The following is a 19,427-nucleotide window of genomic DNA, read 5'->3' as shown; positions in this document are numbered from 1 at the left end:
GTGGAGCAGGTGAGGCGAGGGACATGAAGCAGGCTGAAGCCCTCTGAGCATAGGGAGCTGGCAGGATGGTAGGGGGTTAGGAGGTCACAGAGGAAGGGGGGAGCAAGGCCATGGAGGGCTTTGAAGGTGAGGACCAGGATTTGAAACGTATCCTCTGTATGATGGGAAGCCAGTGGAGTCGGGCGAGGATGGGGGTGATAGAGTCATGAAGCCTGATGCGGGAAAGGACACGAGCTGCAGAATTCTGGATGATCTGCAGCATATGGATGGAGGAGTTGGAGAGGCCGACAAGCAGGGACTTTGCATAGTGAAGCCTGGATATTATGAATTAATGTATGGTGGCCTGTGGTGTGAGACAGTGGCAGAGACGGGTGATGTTGCGGAGGTGAGGGAAGCAGAGCGGGTCATTGCACTGATGTGGGATAGAAAGGATAGTTGCGGGTGAAACAAGATGTCAAGATTCCAGAATGGCTTGGTAAGGTGGAGTGTGCATCCATGGACGGTGATGCTATCAGTGCCTGAGGTGTGGAGACGCTGACGGGAGGCAATCAGGAAAGCCTCGGTCGTGTTCAACTGAAGAAAGTTAGGTCTCATCCAGAACTTGATGTCTGCCAGATATTCTGTCTGGATAGCAGTGATCCTGGAGTGTATGTCTGTGTATGTAGGTCTGTGCGCGTGTGTGTGTCTGTGTTTGCAATAGACGAGAGAAACATACTGTTTTCTAGGACTGATAAATTCTCCTTGATGAGGACAAACGTCAGTCTATGAGCTGAGGGGAGGGGAGAGGAGACAGGAGGGAACAGGGAGGGCCACATCAGCTCTCACCTCTGCTCCACTGGAGTGAGCTGTTGTGTCTGTGATCGGAGTCACTGATGCTCCTGCTCTTTGGTCTCACGAATGGAGGTCACGTTGTTGAAATGCGATGTCTTTGAACGCGATTTTCTGGGTTCGGAGGACAGATAGCCGGAAAATGAAACTCTTCGATCTTACCTCCAGACGCCATCTGCGAGCATTTGCAGCCACATTCATCATTGTCCTCGTCCCTCGTGCTGAATCGTGTCCCAGAAGGAGTGAGGCTGCTGGTTCTGCCGGCTGTGCCACTGTAACCCTTTACGTGGAGCCTGAGAGAGAAAGAGACACAGTGAGATTGGAGATGGTGAAAAATTCAAGTCTTCAGTTCATGTCTGTAAAAATAACGTCCCCCCCTGAAGTTTCCATTAACATCACGAAGATTTGCACTCTTCACTCGGGGCAGCTCGGAGGCAGAACCACAGCCTTGTGATGTCCTCTCGACGTGAAAGGCGCTATATAAGTGCAGTTTGTTGTTGTAGTTGTGACGTCTTTGAGCGCTGAACAATGGCGGAGTTTGACACCAAGTGACCACAAGCAAAGGACACAAAGAGACTCGCCAAGCCAAAATACACAGTCACTACACTTTACAGAAAATCCGGAGATGCTCTTTGAGACAATACATACAAACTTACATTTATATAGGGCCTTTCATGTTGGGAGGACATCCCAAGGAGACATCTTAATGGTGTGAAAAACAATGATTCATTTTTTTAAGTACAACTCAAATATTCACACAATAATTCACATGGCGGTAATTTTATATGATATCATTCAGGTTCCTTATCTGGGAACCTTTAAGTGTTCCGACATTATCTGACAAGAAGGGGAACTAAATGAATTCAAGCCACTTTCAAATTTATCTAAAAAACCCCTGCAACTTCAGTTGTCTCCCTCCCACCCCTCACTCACCCCTGAAAAATGCTTTAATACTAATAAATAATAATTTAATACTAATACTAATAAATACAACAACAAGATTCCATTTATAGAGCGCCTTTCACGTCAGGAGGACGTCCCAAAGCGCTGGACAGTTGGGTCAGGACCCGAGCAGGGGGGAAATGGTCAGGGTGAGGGGAGGGAAGGGAGGGAGCGAGGAGGGAGTAGAGAGTCGAGAGGGGAGCTGAAGGCACCGTCAAAGAGAAAGGTCTTGAGACCGGCCTTGAAGGAGGAAAGGGAGGAAGCGGTGAAGGCACTGGGGGATAGAGTTCCAGAGCCTCGGGGCTGAGAGGCTGAAGGCCACCGATAGTGGGGCGGTTGGGGCGGGGGATGTGGAGCAGACCGGAGCCAGAGGAACGGAGGGTACGGGCAGGTAGGTAGGGGGATAGTAGGTCAGAGAGGTAGGAGGGAGCGAGGCCGTGAATGGCCTTGTAGGTGAGGATGAGTATCTGGAATTCGAATAATTATTATTATTAAATAATAATTTAATACTAATAAACAATGATTTAAGACTAATACATAATAATGTAATACTAATAAATAATGATTTAATACTAATAAATAATAATTCAATGTTAATAAATAGTCAAATTTGACCTTCACATCAGGAGGCTGTTTCAAAGTGATGAACAGGATTTACCATTACTTTGTATATTGTTGGCAATTTACCAGTTAATTTGCCCACAGCAATGTCCCATAAAGAGCCATGGAGTGAGTGACCAATTTTATTTGTTGTACAGGACACTGGGAGAGATAAACTACCTTCTCTTTTCGAATAGTGCCCATGGGATCTTTATCGTCCACCTGAACAAGCAGACGGAACCTCACTTTACTGAATCATCTAAAAGATTGCACCTCCAACATGTCACACTGCCCTGTCCTCAGAGGACAACACCTTTGAAACATTTTTCAAATGGTCACTCAGTCCACAACTGTTTGTGGGACACTGCTGTGCACAATTGGCTGCAGCATTTCGCCCACAGAATATCCAGTCAATTCACTTTAGAGTATGTTCTGTGAAGCGCTTTGAGATGTCGCAAAGACGTGATAAGGTGCTGTGTCAATTGCAAGGTTTATTATTATTTTAATTAACTATGTGAAAGGTGGTGTGCACGTGTGAAGTGTTGCTGAACCCCTCTGTACAATGTGGTGGCCTTTTCCATAGGATGAGAGGACAATTACAGATAAAAACAAAGAACGATATGAAGACAGTCTCTAACATTTGTATCGACGGTCACTGATATGTCACTGTTAATATTATTTGGGTGGACACAGACCAGAGATCACTGAAGGCTGGAAACTATTTTACGTGATCTATAGTCCAGTGCTGTTTGAAGTCATGAGAACATTCATCAAAATATAATCTGGAAAATCCCATAACAGATTCCACTGGACTTTCTATTCACAATGTTACTGCTCTTGTAGTGTTCCAAACCAGTGCTCCCATCATCTCAACAAACCTCCTTTGTGCCATGTCCCAGGATTTATTGCCTTGAAACACAATCCAATGTTACAAACATAACATTAAGTTACAGGCGCAAGTTGAAACATATTTTCTCAGGACTGGGAACCTCCTGCTGAGGCTAATTCCCCTGCACCCCACTCTCTACTCTGTCCTCACAAAGGACTCACAAGTCTGTAACATCACCTCTCCAGCAAGAGCCAAAATTCAACTCAATGTTTTTGCATGGGGAGCAAAACATTTCAGCTATTTGATATGATATAAAAAATAAAAAAAAAATCCTTGCACTTGCTGTAGAACGGATATCATTGAGAACGCCTCAAAGTGCTTCACAGTTTTCTGTGAAGTGTGGTGACTGTATCTTGTAGGTGAATGCGGCAGCCAATTCATGCTATTTGGGGTTTCTCCACTACAATTGCTGTTCTGGAATTTCAGCCTATAGATGATCTGGGGTTCTCTGATTGGAGTGTCAGCCGGACGTAGTGGTCGCACTCTCACCTCTGAATCAGAAGGTTGTGGGCTCATGCCCCACGTTGAGACTTGGAATCACATCAGCTAAGCTGACATTTCAATGCTGCGCTGAGGGTGTTGGAGGTGCCGTCCTTTGGGTGAGACGTTAAACTGAGGCGCCGTCTGCCTGTTCAGGCGGACGTTAAAGATCCCACGGCACTACTTGAAAGCATAGGAACATAGGAACAGGAGTGGGCCATTCAGCCCTCTATGCCTGTCCCACCATTCTTTAAGATCATGGCTGATCTGGAGCTCAATTCCCATTGCCCACCCTTGCCCTATATCCCTTAATACCCTTACCAAACAGAAATCTATCTACCTCAGTCTTGAAAAATTGAATGGATGGAGCAGCCACAGCCTTTTTGCGGAGAGTTCCAGATTTCACAACCTTTCCACAAAAAAAGGGAGTTTGTCTCTGGCCAACAATCCCTCAAATAAAATTGGTCACTCACTACTGAGCTGCTCATGGACATTGCTGTGGCAAATTGGCTGCCCACAAAAATATACAGTCAATTCACTTTACAGTACATCCTGTGAAGTGCTTTGAGATGTCTCAATGATGTGATAAGGTGCTACATCAAATGAAAGGATGATGATTTTTATTATTATTATTCACTCGCCTGGAGNAAAAAGCCTCAAGGCCAAATAAAGTGCTCAACAGAGAGAGTTTCTGAAAAGCTTTGAGATGTTTGATATAGGTACAATATCAAATGCAAGGATTATTATTGTATTATCATGTGTGGGTGGATCGACCAAAACTGCATTGATGAAAATCTTAACTTTGGGATTGTTTCAATACAGAACTTGACAGAGCATGACGGAGCGCTTAAGAAAAGGGGAATGGTGAGAAGGGGAAACTGCACACGATAAAGCCGTAATCGTTTGTAAATTATTGACACAATGATTCCGCGGATCTGCCGAGGAATACAATACAATTTATATTTACACAGGAACGTCCACATCAGGAGGATGTCTCAAAGTGCTTGACGCTGCTGGCTGGGCACCCGAGGTACGGGTAGGAGATAGGAAAGATGACCGAAATGAAGAGTTTGCACAATAATAATAATAATAATATTTGATAATCCTTGCAAAGAATAAAATTGGGAACTTGCAAGAAAATTAGAAACAAATGCAGCCAGAATTGTGCAATATTAAACTCAGTTCACTTCGCACCTCGTTTGTTGCTCTCACATATGCAGCATGTTAACCATTTACCTAGGAATCACCTCACAGCTTCATTGGATTGTTACACAACGTAAACCTGCTTATCTGCTTACTCCTCACCAAAAGATTAACAATCATCCTTGCATTTGATACAGTGCCTTTTCACATGGCAAACACCATCTCAGGAAGTACTTCATAGGGTTTACTGGAAAGCAGCGTCACTGTGTATTTTATGGACGATTAGTCCATAGCAACATCTGCGAACAGCAGTGAATTGAAACCACCTTCGTCAATTATCTGTGGTCCAACTCTTTTGCTCAGTTTCCTCCTTGCCCATTGAGATCTCTAACACGACGATACAAACAATGGCTCTCTCTGTTCTGTACATTTCCACAGTTCTGCGCGCAGATATTCCGTGTGAAAGCAAGAGGCGTGGTGTGCTGTATTGTGCAGCCAATTTGCAGAGCGCGGTGCTTCTGGTGAGAATTATTGCCTTTACATGTCATAGCCAGGCCTCAAAGGATGCTACTCAATCGCTCACTCTAGTTTGATTTCAGAATTACGGCAGGTTCTCAGGGACAAATGTTTGTACGGTCAATTACACACCAAAGGGAATCCAGCAAAGACCATACTCCCAGCATGAAGTTGGCAGTCGACGTCCTGTTATGATCTCATACCACAATGAAAAATACTTCTCTCGGGGGTAGGTCCAAGTTCAAAGGTAGTGCAATGTGTCTGTAGACTGCAGAAAATAAACTACAAGCCAGAATATCTATTCAAAATAGCAGGAGCTAGAAAAAACACACTCGTTATGAGCACACTTAAACTAGTACAGTGTGTGGTTGTAAAGGAAAGTTCCAGCTTAGAGCAACAAAGGCACTAGGTATTTCTGTTCAGATACAGCACAAACGTAGAATGTAATTCCACACAAACCCCAAACTCTTCCCATTTCCCACTCAATCTGACCCAAAGCTCGGTGTGGGCAGTTTTATGCTGTAAAATTTCAAACACGAGGAACCGGACTGAACTGAGAATGTCAGAGCAGGTTTCAGGCACAACAGCCAATAGCCTGGAGACTCAGACCATTAGTGTGGCCTGGAGTGGATTCAAACCCACATTCCCAGAGGTGGAAGGGACTAAGGGTCTGGTAATGAATCCTGAGCTACCATCGACAGTCTTTAACAGAGAAAAGAAGAGATTGAGATTCAGCCACAAGACACCCTAAATGACTTTCGTCTCAGTCCATTTCCAAATCTACACATTAGAACCATATAGCGCCTTATCACATCGTCGAGATGCCTCAAAATGCTTCACAGGATATACTGCAAAGTGGATAGATAGCGGATTTTGTGGGCGAAATGCGGCAGCCAGTTGCACACGGCAATGCCCCATGAATAGTCATGGAGTGAGTGATCAATTTTATTTATTTGGATTTATTGGCCAGGACACCAGGAGAGAGAAACTCCCTTCTCTAAAGACATTAGCTCTCTAATCCCACTCCTCTACACTTTCTCCACATCCTTTTATATTGTTTTAAAAAGAGCTAGGATAGATTGTATTTGAGTCACTGTTTTTATTCAGGCATTTCACATCATAATCAGTGTGTGTGAAATAGATTCTTTGAGCTTTCATCCTTGTTTTTAGTGATGATCTTAAATTGATGCCCCAAAGTCACCCTATGGAAAAGATTTCTCCCTATTCATTTTATCAAAAATAATTCATTTTAACACTTTTATCTCATTGTCCACCTGGCTCGGTTGGCAGCACTTTCACCTGAGTCAGAAGGTTGTGGGTTCAAGTCCAAAATTGGGATTGTAGTGTAGTGTTGGGTGAACATTGCATTGTTAGAGGTGCCATCTTCAGATTAGATATTAGATATTAGATATTAAACTGTCTTAAACTGTCTTAGGTCCTGTCTGCCTGCTCAGGTGGATCTTAAAGATCCCATGGCACTATATAAGAGAATGGAGTTTCTTCTAGTGTCCTCGCCAACTACCTCTAAACAAAACAATTGACTTCCTGCTCATTGTGGGACATTGCTGTGTGTAAAAAACTTCAGTGCTGAATTCGGCTATGAAACACAGTGACAGTAATTCCTGTGAAGCCCTTTGAGATGGCCTCCTGATATCAAACACAACAACAACAACTTGCACTTATATAACGCCCCCTACGCAGGATAGCGTCTCAGAGCGCTTCTGTAAGGATTACTATTCTCTCAACTTTCTCTGTTCCGATAGAGACTTGGAAAAGCTTGATTTGAAAATCCGGTGGAATGTGTTGCAACTATTCCCAAAATGCAAGCAGTTACCTCCTGATTCTGAGCACCTCTTTGAATACTCTGAAGAGTCAATAAATCCCCATCTGTGAACCTGCAGCACATTAACAGCCATCATCTCTGGCAAGATCATCTGCCTTCTAAGCCTTCTAGATACTAGAATGATTCAACAGTAGCCAATAACACTCCTCCAGTTAACTCCATTTCCATTTCCATTCTATGACATGCAGGTTTTCAGCTTTAAAGGGAATTTCAGGGGGAAAAAATCTGTTGTTGTCACATGGAACAGCCTCTTAGTGAAAAAACAGGAACAGTTTTCCGTCAAGAACTTTAGCAACAACACATGGCTTCTTAATCCAACTGGTTACAATCTGTTGTTAGGAATACAAACATAAACCTATTCCAAAACATTTACAGTAAACAGAGATTCAATTCATTTCTCTACGGAATTTGCGTGTCAGCCTGGCTCAATTGTTAATATTCTTGCCTCTGAATCAGAAGGTTGTGGGTTCAAACCCCACGTCAGGGCTTTGAACTCACATAGTCTAGGTTGACACTCCTGAGCTGTGCTGGGGGTGTCTGCATTATTGCAGGTCTCGCCCCTCAGATGAGAAACTAAACCGAGATGCTAAAGAACTTGTGGCATTATTTGAAAAGAGAAGGGAGTTTCTACTGGTCAGTGTCCTAGCCAAGAGCTCCATCCCCCAAATAAAATCACTTATTCACTTCATGGCTGTTTGTGGGATGTTGCTGTGTGCAAATTGTCTGCCGCATTCACCTACACAATCACTGCATATAGTAAATCCTGTGAAGCACTTTGAGATGAAAGGCACTTCACTGAAGTGTCAGCCTAGACTATGTGAGTTTCCCCCTTTCTTTGCCTTTTCGGCAGAACCCAACTTAAGTCACTGCTTCATTGTTCTTTTGTACTTCCACCTCCAATGTGTTCGTTCCACCACACTGCCTCCTCACCACATTGACACCAAAACTCAATCCAATGTTCCTGACTTCAACATGGTATTTCCTAGGAGTTCAAAGCCTCAGTTTCCCTTCAAATAATAATCAACATTCTCTTACAACAGGAGCATGGCATTAAGTTAACTACTATGATTTCAAATGTTCTTCTTGGTGATGTCCCAAACAATGGCTGTAATCAATCATTTAGCATCTCAAAACAGAAGAGTATTCATCCAACCAAAAGTTGTTAGCATAAGAGAGCACCCTGAATGTAAACAAGCCCCCCTCCCTGGGTCACAGGTTTTTTTTTGCTCCTCAAAATCTATTTGTTTTGTAATTCCAGTTAACATACAAATCTCAAATAAATATTACCAGATGCAAAAACATTGACATTGGCTTTGTCATGTTGCCATTTGGGCCGCTGCCTTTCAAAGCTACTGGCATTCGTAGAGGGTGACAATTTGTTTTTCAGTGGATTGATTGTGATAAACAGAATATAATGGGAGTGAGATTCAATAGGTCAATGGTCCACTGGCAGAGAAGTCGTGTGAGCTCCATTGAGAGCAAATAAGACTGTGCTATGGCTAAGTCCAGGGATCATACACTATGCTTTCCCACACAGTAATAACCCAGTTAGGAGCAGAGAGAAGAGGAGAGGAGGTGGGCTGGAGGAGGAGAGGAATGGTCAGGGGGGCGGAGAAGAACAGAAACAATGCCTCCAAGATGATAAACTCTCTTGCATATTCCCCTGGAGCCGAGGGATAGGGAGACAGGGAAATAAGCACAGCTTGCTGCTCTGTCCTCCAGTCCATCAAGATGAAGATAAAAAGTTGTGTTTAATAAACTCAAGCAACCATACGCCACAAACCATCCAGGTTACACAGCAGAAAGCACAGATAGTTGACGTGCATTGTCCATACTCTTTACATGAAGCTAAACTCAGACATAGCGCACCAGCCACATCATTTACCATTTACCTTAGTTCACCAGAATCTCAAATGTCCGTCAGAGCCATTTTAGCTTGACTATGCCAACACAATGCTTGCCGGAGTCCCCAGTTCAACTTCTTTGCAAACTCAGCTTGCATAATAATAATGATAATAATCCTTGCATTTGATACAGCGTCTTATCACATCGTCAAGGTGTCTCAAAGCGCTTCATAGGATATATTGTAATGCGCAGTGACTGTGTATTTTGTTAGCAAAACATGGCAGTCAATTTATCCACAGCAATGTTCCACAAACCGACATGGAGTGAGTCACCAATTTTATTTGGGGATTGTTAGCCAGGACATGGGGATAACCTTCCTTCTCTTTTTGAATAGCACCGCGAGATCTTTAAAGTCCACCTGAACAGGCAGCTTGGACTTTAGTTTCACGTCTCATATGAAAGACGGCACCTCTGACAATGCAACACCTCCCAGCGCTGCCCTGTGGTGTCAGCTGAGACTATGTGATTCCAAGACCAGACGAGGGGCTTGAACTCACAACCTTCTGCTACTAATGTACCAGACTGACACATAAAGGGTCTAAAGCCTGAAATTCCATCTAATCTTCAGCCTGTAAGACCATTTTTGTCTCAATATTGTTGAGCTCAGAACAGCACAGCTCAGAATAGCAATGTCTCACAAACAGCCAGGAAATGAGAGGCCAATTTTAACTGAATGAATTGTTGGTCATGATACGGGACAAACTTCCTTCTCTTTTCATGTGGAGTGCTGTAGCTCAGCGGTTAGAGAAGTCGCCTCGCATGCGAGAGACCTGGGTTCGATTCCCGGCAGGGGGTGAAACCCTGGGCAAGTTTCCTTACTCCACACGTCGAATAATAATCCCTCAAGAAAAAAAAACATGAATAAATTGGTCACATCAATCCAAGACTGTTTGTGGGATGCTGCTGTGCGCAATTGGCTGCCGCGTTTCACCCACAAAATATAGTCAACTCACATTACAGTATATTCTGTGAAGCGTTTTGAGAGGTCTAGAAGACGTGAAAAGTGCTATATCAAATGCAAGGATTATTATTATTATTATTTATTATAGTGCTGTGCAATCATTAACATCCAACTGAACAGCCAGACAGACGGGAGCTCAGTTTAACATCTCATCTGAAGGACAGCATCCTCACTAGCACTACATGGGCATGTCAGCCTGGTCTCTGAGCTCAAAGTCCCACCATGGGTCTGGAACCCACAACCTTCAGACTCAGAGGCAAGAGTGCTACCAACTTTGTGTCTGGCTGACAAGTGCGCTTTCTTGTAACAAATCTTGAAAACACAATGGTGGAGACTATAGAAGAACCGAAATCAAACTCACCGGTACTTCTGCTCTTCACTCCCCAAAGAGAATCGATCAAACAGTGAAAACGCTTCGTTTCCATCCCAGTCCTTCAGCTGAATACGCAGTACGTGTGGAGACTGGCTGGTGAGAAGGTGAACAAATTCATTTCCCAGCCAGTATTCGCCCGCTGGGTCCCCAAAGCCCTGTTGATGGGATAACAATCAATTAATACTGCACTACAACTTGCAATTATAGCGCTTCTCATGCAGGGTAGCGCCCCAGAGCACTTTACAGTGCCAGAGCACGAGGCCAAGCCGGGAGGTGGGGGGAGGGTGGAATTGGAAGCACGGTTGAACAGAAAGGTCTTCAGGCACAACCTAAAGATGGGGAAGGAAGGGGCAAGGCAGAGGGACTGAGGGAGAGTGTTACCCATTATTACCCATTAGTCACATTCCCAATAAGAGAAGGGACCTTTCAGGCAGACTAAGATCAAGTGTTTACTTCACAAAGCAGCTGCGTTCAAAATTACGCAGACTTTAATGAATTTGTTGTTGAGCTATTAAACTGGAAAGATTTAATTAACTAATCAGAGTCACAAAAACTCAATTGCTACTAATGAGAGCAATGCTACAGCATCGCACGACAAACATAAGCTTTAAGGTCAATCTTAAAGAACCTCGTGTCCCATTTCTTCATGGGATCAAATCCAAAAAGGTTTGTCTTCTCCACTTGCATCTTGACTTGCATATTTCTCCCACAAAATATACAGTCCTTACACTTTACAGCAATATATATATCACATGCAAGGATTATTATTTATATTTATCTATGACGAGCCAGTTTGGAACTGGTCAACAACATTTTACTGAACGATTCATCAGTTAGCAGAGGAAAGAAAATTTCATCTCAGCAGTCTGGACTGGATATAAGATCAAAGCCTCGACATAGAATTATAGAGAATGATACGGACTAACTAATGCTCATGATATTTATACTCCTCACGAGTCTTAGTTTCCTCTCTTCCCATCTCCCTCATGTACGTGTGATACCTCCTTTTAACTACATTGACGTCTTTTGTTTCAACCACAGCTTCCGGCAGCAAATTCCAAATTCTCACCAGCCTCTGTTGGCACACCAACAAATGGAAGCAAGTTGTTGTTGAAACAACCATTGGATATCTACCATATCCGTGTATCAAAGCTCTAAGCTAACGCTGTATTGTACACAAGAGACTGAAAACAGATCTTGAAGACCTCTTCTAGATGTTCTCTGCCAAACTGATGAATCTTTTCCCTGTTTATCACCACCACTGTATCCTGTTGCTAAGTTTCTTTTTAATCCAGTGATCATCAGAAATTTCCATCAGAAAAGGAGCCCTTTATAATCATGCTGGTGTTAGCTCAGCATCTGTGAAATCAACTCGAATCCTATTCTCCTGCTTTTTCCACCAACTCCTTCTTCTTATTTTGCCACAACTCTTTGTCCAATTCCCATTAAAATCTGATTGTTGGCAGGCGCTAGGAGAGCAACACTGTGGGTATCTCACACAGAGTGTGAGACATGGGGAGTAAGTGCAAGATGGGGAATGATGAAATTTGAAAACGGGATTTGCTAGATAACCTGTCGTGAACTTTTCTGCGCTTGCACGTTCCCAAGTTCAGAGGCACTAACATCCAGCAATTGGTTCCTGACAAAATAACACGACTGCAGAGAATGCGTTTGTGAAGAATTATTCCCCTAATATCACTGATCGTTTTTAACCATCAGATCCGTCGGTTCAAACAAACAGCATGTGTTTGCTCACCAGCCGGTACTCCTTCCAATCCCGGTGAAATTCCACCTTCCCGTCCTGGCGATGTTGGAACACAGTCCAACCCCCTCCACTCGTGTCCATATCACAGAGAACCTGCCCAGAAGGAGACGAAATGGTCACAGTGTGAGCGAGTTTCAGAATGTTTTTAGCTTCATCACGTTTCATTTCGGACATTACATTACTTTCAACCGATTCCCATTAGACCGTTAGTCAAAGGTCTACAATAAGATGCTTTTTTCCTGCTGAGAGGACTTGCTGTTGTCTATTCCAAACTTCTTTTCACTGAAACAGTGAAAAATAACAAGAAAATGGTTGACTTATTATTGTACATAATTCGGTCACTCAATCTTCGACTGTTTGTCGGACGCTGCTGTGCGCAATTGGCTGCCGTGTTTCGCCCATAAAATACACAGTCAATTCAATTTACAGTGTATTCTGTGAAATGCTTTGAGACAGCCATGATAAAGCGCTATATCAAATACAAGGATTATTAACAATATGTTCAGTCACTGCCTCAAACTCATTCCCTAATCGATGGGTCATCCAAACTTCTTTTTTTATCATTTTTTTATTGGTTCAGGTGATGAACACCCTTCAGCTCAATAACAGTATCCTCCCACCACGGTATCAAACTATGGGTCCCAGCATCCCCCAAACCCTCTTCCTGGCATGAACAGATTAAAGAAAGGATCAAATTTATAATACTCCTAACAAAAGAAACTACTGAGAGAAGACATCTCAGAAGGACCTTATAGAGCTGTGAACATTTTAAAAGGGATTGAAAGGTAAACCCAGATCAATACTGATTGATTGCATCAATACAGTAGTTCATGAGGACACTGGTTTATAGAGTTGCAAAGGGGAAATTTCAGGACAGAAATAATAATAATAATAATAATAATCCTTGCATTTGATATAGCACTTTCACGTCAGGAGGACGTCCCAAAGCGCTTCACAGAACACACTGTAAAGTGAATTGACTGCATATTTGTGGGCGAACGCGGCAGCCAATTGCGCACAGCAATGTCCGACAAACAGTCATGGATTGAAAATTATCAATTTATTATTGTTTTTTTTTGGAGGGATTATTATTAGGCGTGTGGAGTAAGCAAACTTGCCCAAGTATTTCTTTACCAAGAAGGAAATTAACAATATGAGCAGGTGACCAGGAAAGGTGGTTGATGCCAAGGCACTGGGACTCAATTAAACACACACACCTAGCTGCTGTGATGGTGGTGTTTCTGGAGGGAAAAGATCAGATGGGCTGACCAACCGATCTTGTGATAATTGTATTTGTGAAAAAATGCCATATTGAGGTTCGCACACCAACCTGCAACAATTACTCTGGCAAAAGAGAACTTTCGAGGAAACAAAGCATTAAGTACTCCAAATGGAACAGTTGTCCTGTTAAACTGCAGAGAGCTCTGTCTCTCTTGGGCTGATACTTGCTGCAAGTACTTAGCTGGACTTATAAATGTGTGATCTGTTGCCTGCCCGCTTGGCTGTAAAAGTGATTGAAATATATTCAGGTTTCTTCAGGCAGATCTGAGCGTACTTCATACCAGAGAAGTGCTGGATATCCCACTAGTAAGCGCATGGTGTGATAATAAATCACAAACAGATTTCTGAATCAAATGTGGAATGGAAGGTGAGCGTGCGCAGCAGGAATCCTCTACAATCCACTAAAAGTCTGGAAATCCATCTCACTAAGTTTTACAACCCTCATCCAGCCAGTTTTATTGAAGATTTGGGTTTCAGTGTAAAGTTCTTATAGATTGAAAAAGCATAAAGGAATGTGTTAGATGCAGCCAATTCTCCAATATTCACACTGTTACACGAGTGGAGAAGCACGAAGGAGTCATAAAATGCACCGTTGGTGCTTGGGAACCCATTATTTGTCAGTGAAAGAGCCCGAGATGACAGATATGAATGGACGGGTTATAAATTGTTTCTACATATATTACAGACAAGAAGCAAAGGGTACATGTAAATGCTCATTCCTGTTGGGAGACAACAGGAGACAGATGTTGATGACTGGCAATTGGTCCTTATTAAGTCAAATGGTTGTCCCTTTGTTTCAAATTTGCATGCCTTTCCCCCCCTAACACATGGGAACTTTACCTTTATTAACTATAATTACTTAATTAGCATCCCGAATAAATGCTTGTTATTTCAAGCACTCACAGACCATCTGTACTGCGGTGACTCTCACTCTGCCTACAGTGAATGCAAAGCCCACTTAACGATACAAAGGGTATAATTTTTCTGCCATTATTTGAGCTGCAGAAATGAATCATGGAAACAGCTCATCTGCAAAGCATTTGGACCTTCAGAATAAAACCCATCTGTTTATTAGCATATTTTACCCAGACCGGGTTACAGTATCCAAAGAGCAATGATTACTGTCCTATTGTCCTAACACTGTTCTTGTCAGATTCAATGCCACTAACCTCTCTACCAGCCTTCCTCTCACCTCTCCATCTCAGCCCTTTTCTATCTGTCTTCAAATCTCACCTTAAAACCTACCTCTTCGACTGTGCAAATGGTCATCTCCCCCTTGCCCCCTCTTCCCTGTTCAGAGTCTAACCCCCATCACTGTAAAGTGCTCTGAGATGTTATGTTACCTAAATGTTGCTATATAAATGCAAGTTGTTGTTCTTGACACACAGGATGGCACCGCTCACTTTATCATGGGCTGAAACACAGAAGGCTAATAAACAGCCAAATGAAACATTTTATCGTTTCAACCCTTGCACCATCCTCTTCCACTCCGTGGAAACGTATCCCATCAACTGCGGATAAAAAGCAGTTCTTCATCATGAAAACCAGCTGAACTGACTGGATTCTATATCTGCCTTATGAATCCACTAACATGGTTCTTTTCAGTGGGCCACCATCGGTGGTCGAGCCTTTAACCTCTCTCTGCCCCCACCCTTTGGAACTCCATCCCATTCCCATCGCCTTGCTCCCTCCGTTGCCTCCTTCAAGGCAAGCCTCCTCTTCGACCATGCCTTCGGCCACCCTCCTACTCTCTCTGCCCTCCACCATCCCTGATCCCAATCTCCCCAGCTCGGGTCCTAATCCCGTTCCTTGGCATGACCTCCGAAAGGCGCTTTAGAAATGTAACTTTGTATTGTATTGTATAATAATTCACTGGAAGCCTCAATTTCTCTGCGCAAACCTGCTACAGGGGAAAAGACACTGTGCTGAGCACCGGAGAGCACAGAACAGCTTGCAATGTGAAACAGGAAACAACTGAGCAATGCATGGTCTGCCACAATATAAATCATGAGAATCAGATACCTCTGAAAGCTTGCTCCCACTCCGCTTCCAATCCAGGACTTGGGAAAGGTCAGACTGATTGATGTGTGCTCGGGTGTTACTTTATTACTTCAAATAGCACTAAATTAAATGGATTACATGTTATACCAATCACACTGGATTTTACATTGCCCTTCCAGTGAATGTCTCATTAACATAGAACAATTTTAGCAATCAGACAATGTTACAGCTCCAAAAGACGCCATTCAACTAAGCGCTGGTGTTTTTCTGAACACGAGTCACACCTACTCTAACCCCACTCTCCTGCTCAATCTCCATTTCCCTTTTTGCCAATTCCCAATGGATGCTTTTTCAAACCTTTATTAGTGTATAATAGAAGTTCAGGTGCAGATCCCCGACTGTCCAGCGCCTTGGGACGTCCTCCTTACGTGAAAGGCACTATAAAATTGTAATTTGTTGTTGTTGTACAAATCCAAGACGGATTTTTGAAAGAGTTAATAGAGAGAAGCTATTTCCATTAGAATGGGAGTCAGTGACTGGAGACCAGAGGCATACGATAGCAGGAAGATGAGTGAAAAGAGAGTTTAGGAGATTGTTTTTCACACAGAGAGTTGTGAGGATGTGGAACGCTGAGTGAATTGTGCGATTCAAGAGGGAAGTAGACAGATAGAATGACAGATTAACCGCTCTGAGATGCCGTAAAGCGTGGAAGGCGCTATGTAAATCCAAGTTGTTGTTGTATTTAATGTGAAATACAGTAAACTCCTGGACTTAAATTTAATTTATATCTGATATTTTACTTACTGGGATGTATAGAATGTGACTTTATATGCTAAAAGCCAGTGATGAAATAAAGAGGGGGGTGGTCTCTTATTCATATTTTAATTTAATTGAAGCGACCGGGATATTGATAACATGATGATATAAGCCAAGCAATGATATAAGTCAGAGTCTTGTCAGCAGGAGTTCAACATAGATCTGAAATGTGAACTTTGGATTCAACACGTACATCTCGCTGACTTCCAGCATTGAGAAATATGTTACACAAATACCTCTCCTTTTTGGCCAGTCACTAGCTATATTGTCAGGCACAATGAGTGAGCAACATCCATTCAGAGTGACTAACAAACCCCTCACCTGCCTCTGCACCTGAAACGTGAAGGTGTGAAAGGAGCAGAAAAATTGCACACAAAAAAGCATTTGTTATTTCCACTATCTTACCTTAACAGTGTCAGTGGTATTGGGCATATGTAGTGTGTAAACTCCACTTGTGGTCAGACCAGCTTGGTATACCTCAGCGCAGTCCTTAAACACTCGATTTTCCTTTGTATCTTCTGTATAGTCTAAGAACATAAGAACATAAGAATTTGTTGGAGAAACAAGACCAAGGTCCATTTAGTTCGCCTTCCACCATCCTGGCAGTTGCATGACATATATATAATACTGTAGTGAAGAAACAACAACAACAACAAAATTACATTTGTAAAGTGCCTTTCGTGTTGGGAGGACATCCCAAGGCGCTGGATATACAGAGTTTCAGACCTGAGCTGGGGGTCAGCGTCGAAGAGGGTGGAGGGCAGGGGGGGGAAGCAGGGAGATCGAAAGCACAGTCGAAGAGAACGGTGTTGAGATGGGGCTTGAAGGCGGCAAGGGAGGGGGCAAGGCGGAGGAACTACGGGATGGAGTTCCAGAGGGTGGGGGCAGAGTGGCAGAAGGCCCGTCCGCCAAAAGTGGGGAGGTGAAGCAGGCCGGAGCCCGCTGAGCGGAGGGAGCGAGCAGAATAGAAGGGGGTTACAGAGGTAGGGGGGAGCAAGACAATGGAGGGCTTTGGAGGTGAGGACCAGGATCTTGAACTGTAGAAAGCACATTTCACCCAAGCCAATAAGACATCAACACAACTTGCCCACTGATGTCAAGCTCATCTTTCAGAGCAACGTTTGCTGTCAGCTATGACAAGCCCACAATTAAGATAGCTGCATTATTTATAGTGTGCTGAGTTACACTAGATGTCAGAGGTGCCATCCTTTGGACGAGACTTTAAACCGAGATTTGGTCTGCCTGTTCAGGTGGACGCTAAAGAGAAGGGAGTTTCTCCTGGTTTCCTGGCCAACAAATCCCCCAAATAAAACTTTACGGCTGTTTATGGGATATCGCTGTGTTCACCTACACTTTACTGTAATACTGTGTGAAGTGCATTGAAATATTACCATGTTATAGGCATTATATCAAAGGTGAAGTTTATTATTATAAATCCTCTCATTTCATTCAACAATTTTACATTATACAGTGACTTTCACATCAGGAGCTCATCTCAAAGCACTTCAGAGTATTTATAGGGAGTGGGAATGTTTTAGGGAACATGACAGCCAATTTGGCCACAGTAAGGCCCCATCAACAGCTATGATGTGAACTGAGTATGTTATGTGGGGAATTGTTGGCTGACACAAGAAAACTGTATTCATTTAACAAAACAAAACAGATTGATGCTGTGATCAGCGCATATTCTGGAAGGTCGTGATCAATTTGACTAAAGTTTTGTCATTAGAACCCATCTGTGATTTAATCATAATACCAAACCATACATTTGGTGTAACAAGTTTCACTTTGGGAGGACGTCCAAAATCATTTTACAGGATATTGTTGGCCAGGACACCAGGAGAAACTCTGTTCCCTTTTCAAATAGTGTCAAGAGATCCTAAACATCCACCTGAACAGACAGACAAGACAGGGCCTCCTCAGCTTAATGTCTCATCCAAGAAACGGCACCTCCAACAATGCAGGACGCCCCCTGCACTGCACTGGAGTGTCAGCTGAGACGACAAGCGTTCAAAGTCCTTACGTGGAGCTTGAACCCACAACCATCTGACTCAGTGGCGAGAGTGCTACCAACAACGAGAGGCTGACACATTGATCTTGTGAAATGTGAAGTTTTTCTCCCAGTTTATATTCCCTTCCTCATCACAAATTTACACCAATTTCAAATTAATCGGCTGCACATCTCATAATAATAATATTAATAATCCTTGCATTTGATACAGTGCCTCATCACATCTTCGCAACGTCTCAAAGAGCTTCACAGACTATACTGTAAAGTGAATTGACTGTATATGTTTTGGGCGCAACGTGGCAGCCAATTGCGCACAGCAACGTCCCACAAACAATCCTAGATTGAGCAACCAAATATTTTTTATAAATTGATACACACACACACACACACAGACAGACAAGCAGACAAGACGGACCCACATACAGTAAAGTTAAACAGTTGAGGAGCAGCAACAGAATAGACATTTCCAAAACAGGATCTACTTCAATGGGATAAATGTATTCAGATTCGGGAGGGAGGAGGGGTGTGGGGGGCCTACGCGCTTTGTATATTTTTGCTGTTTGCTGTTTATTGGATGTCGCTGAGGCAGATAGGCTCCTGCATTCATATCCGTAACAACATTCACCACAATTCTGTTCAATTCTATTTTTGTCTATCTTTCAGACATTTATTCCTACAGGAAAAGTCCTGATAATTACAAGTTATTATTTTTATCAAAATTGTTTGTCACAGAGTGACACAAAATGCTAAAGCAGTTAACAAAAGCTAAATGCGATGGATATTTTTGCTTTGAGTGGGCAGGTTCAATCATTCTGTGTGATGCTGGAGTGCTATACAGCAGATGATAAACTATTTCACTGCCAGTTTGGACCATTGATAATAATAATAATTGTTGCATTTGATATAGCGCCTTATCACGGCGTTGGGACGTCACAAAGCACTTCACAGAATACACTGTAAAGTGAATTAACTGTGTATTTTGTGGGCGAAACTTGGCAGGCAGTTGCGCACAGCAATGTCCCACAAATTACCAAATTATTATTTTATTTATTTAATGAAATATTAATATTCAA

The 19,427-nt window shown here is 42.9% G+C and overlaps 1 protein-coding gene across 2 annotated transcripts in view; it reads right to left on the bottom strand.

The window, feature by feature from the left end:
* Window positions 1-19,427, bottom strand: part of angpt2b (angiopoietin 2b) — an 87,490-nt gene that overhangs the window by 3,977 nt on the left and 64,086 nt on the right. For both annotated transcript variants that reach the window (XM_042338732.1, XM_007906739.2), the window contains exons 5-8: window positions 16,749-16,870; window positions 12,237-12,338; window positions 10,469-10,635; window positions 991-1,121 (exon numbers count right to left, since the gene is read on the bottom strand). In XM_042338732.1, coding sequence (XP_042194666.1) covers window positions 991-1,121; window positions 10,469-10,635; window positions 12,237-12,338; window positions 16,749-16,870 — 522 coding nt within the window. The remainder of the gene's footprint in view (window positions 1-990; window positions 1,122-10,468; window positions 10,636-12,236; window positions 12,339-16,748; window positions 16,871-19,427) is intronic.

The sequence above is a fragment of the Callorhinchus milii genome, unplaced genomic scaffold (genome assembly GCF_018977255.1).
Source record: "Callorhinchus milii isolate IMCB2004 unplaced genomic scaffold, IMCB_Cmil_1.0 Scaffold10, whole genome shotgun sequence".
In the NCBI taxonomy this organism is placed as follows: domain Eukaryota; kingdom Metazoa; phylum Chordata; class Chondrichthyes; order Chimaeriformes; family Callorhinchidae; genus Callorhinchus; species Callorhinchus milii.
The sequence above is the reverse complement of the archived record's forward strand: the minus strand, read 5'-3'. Positions and strand labels throughout refer to the sequence as shown.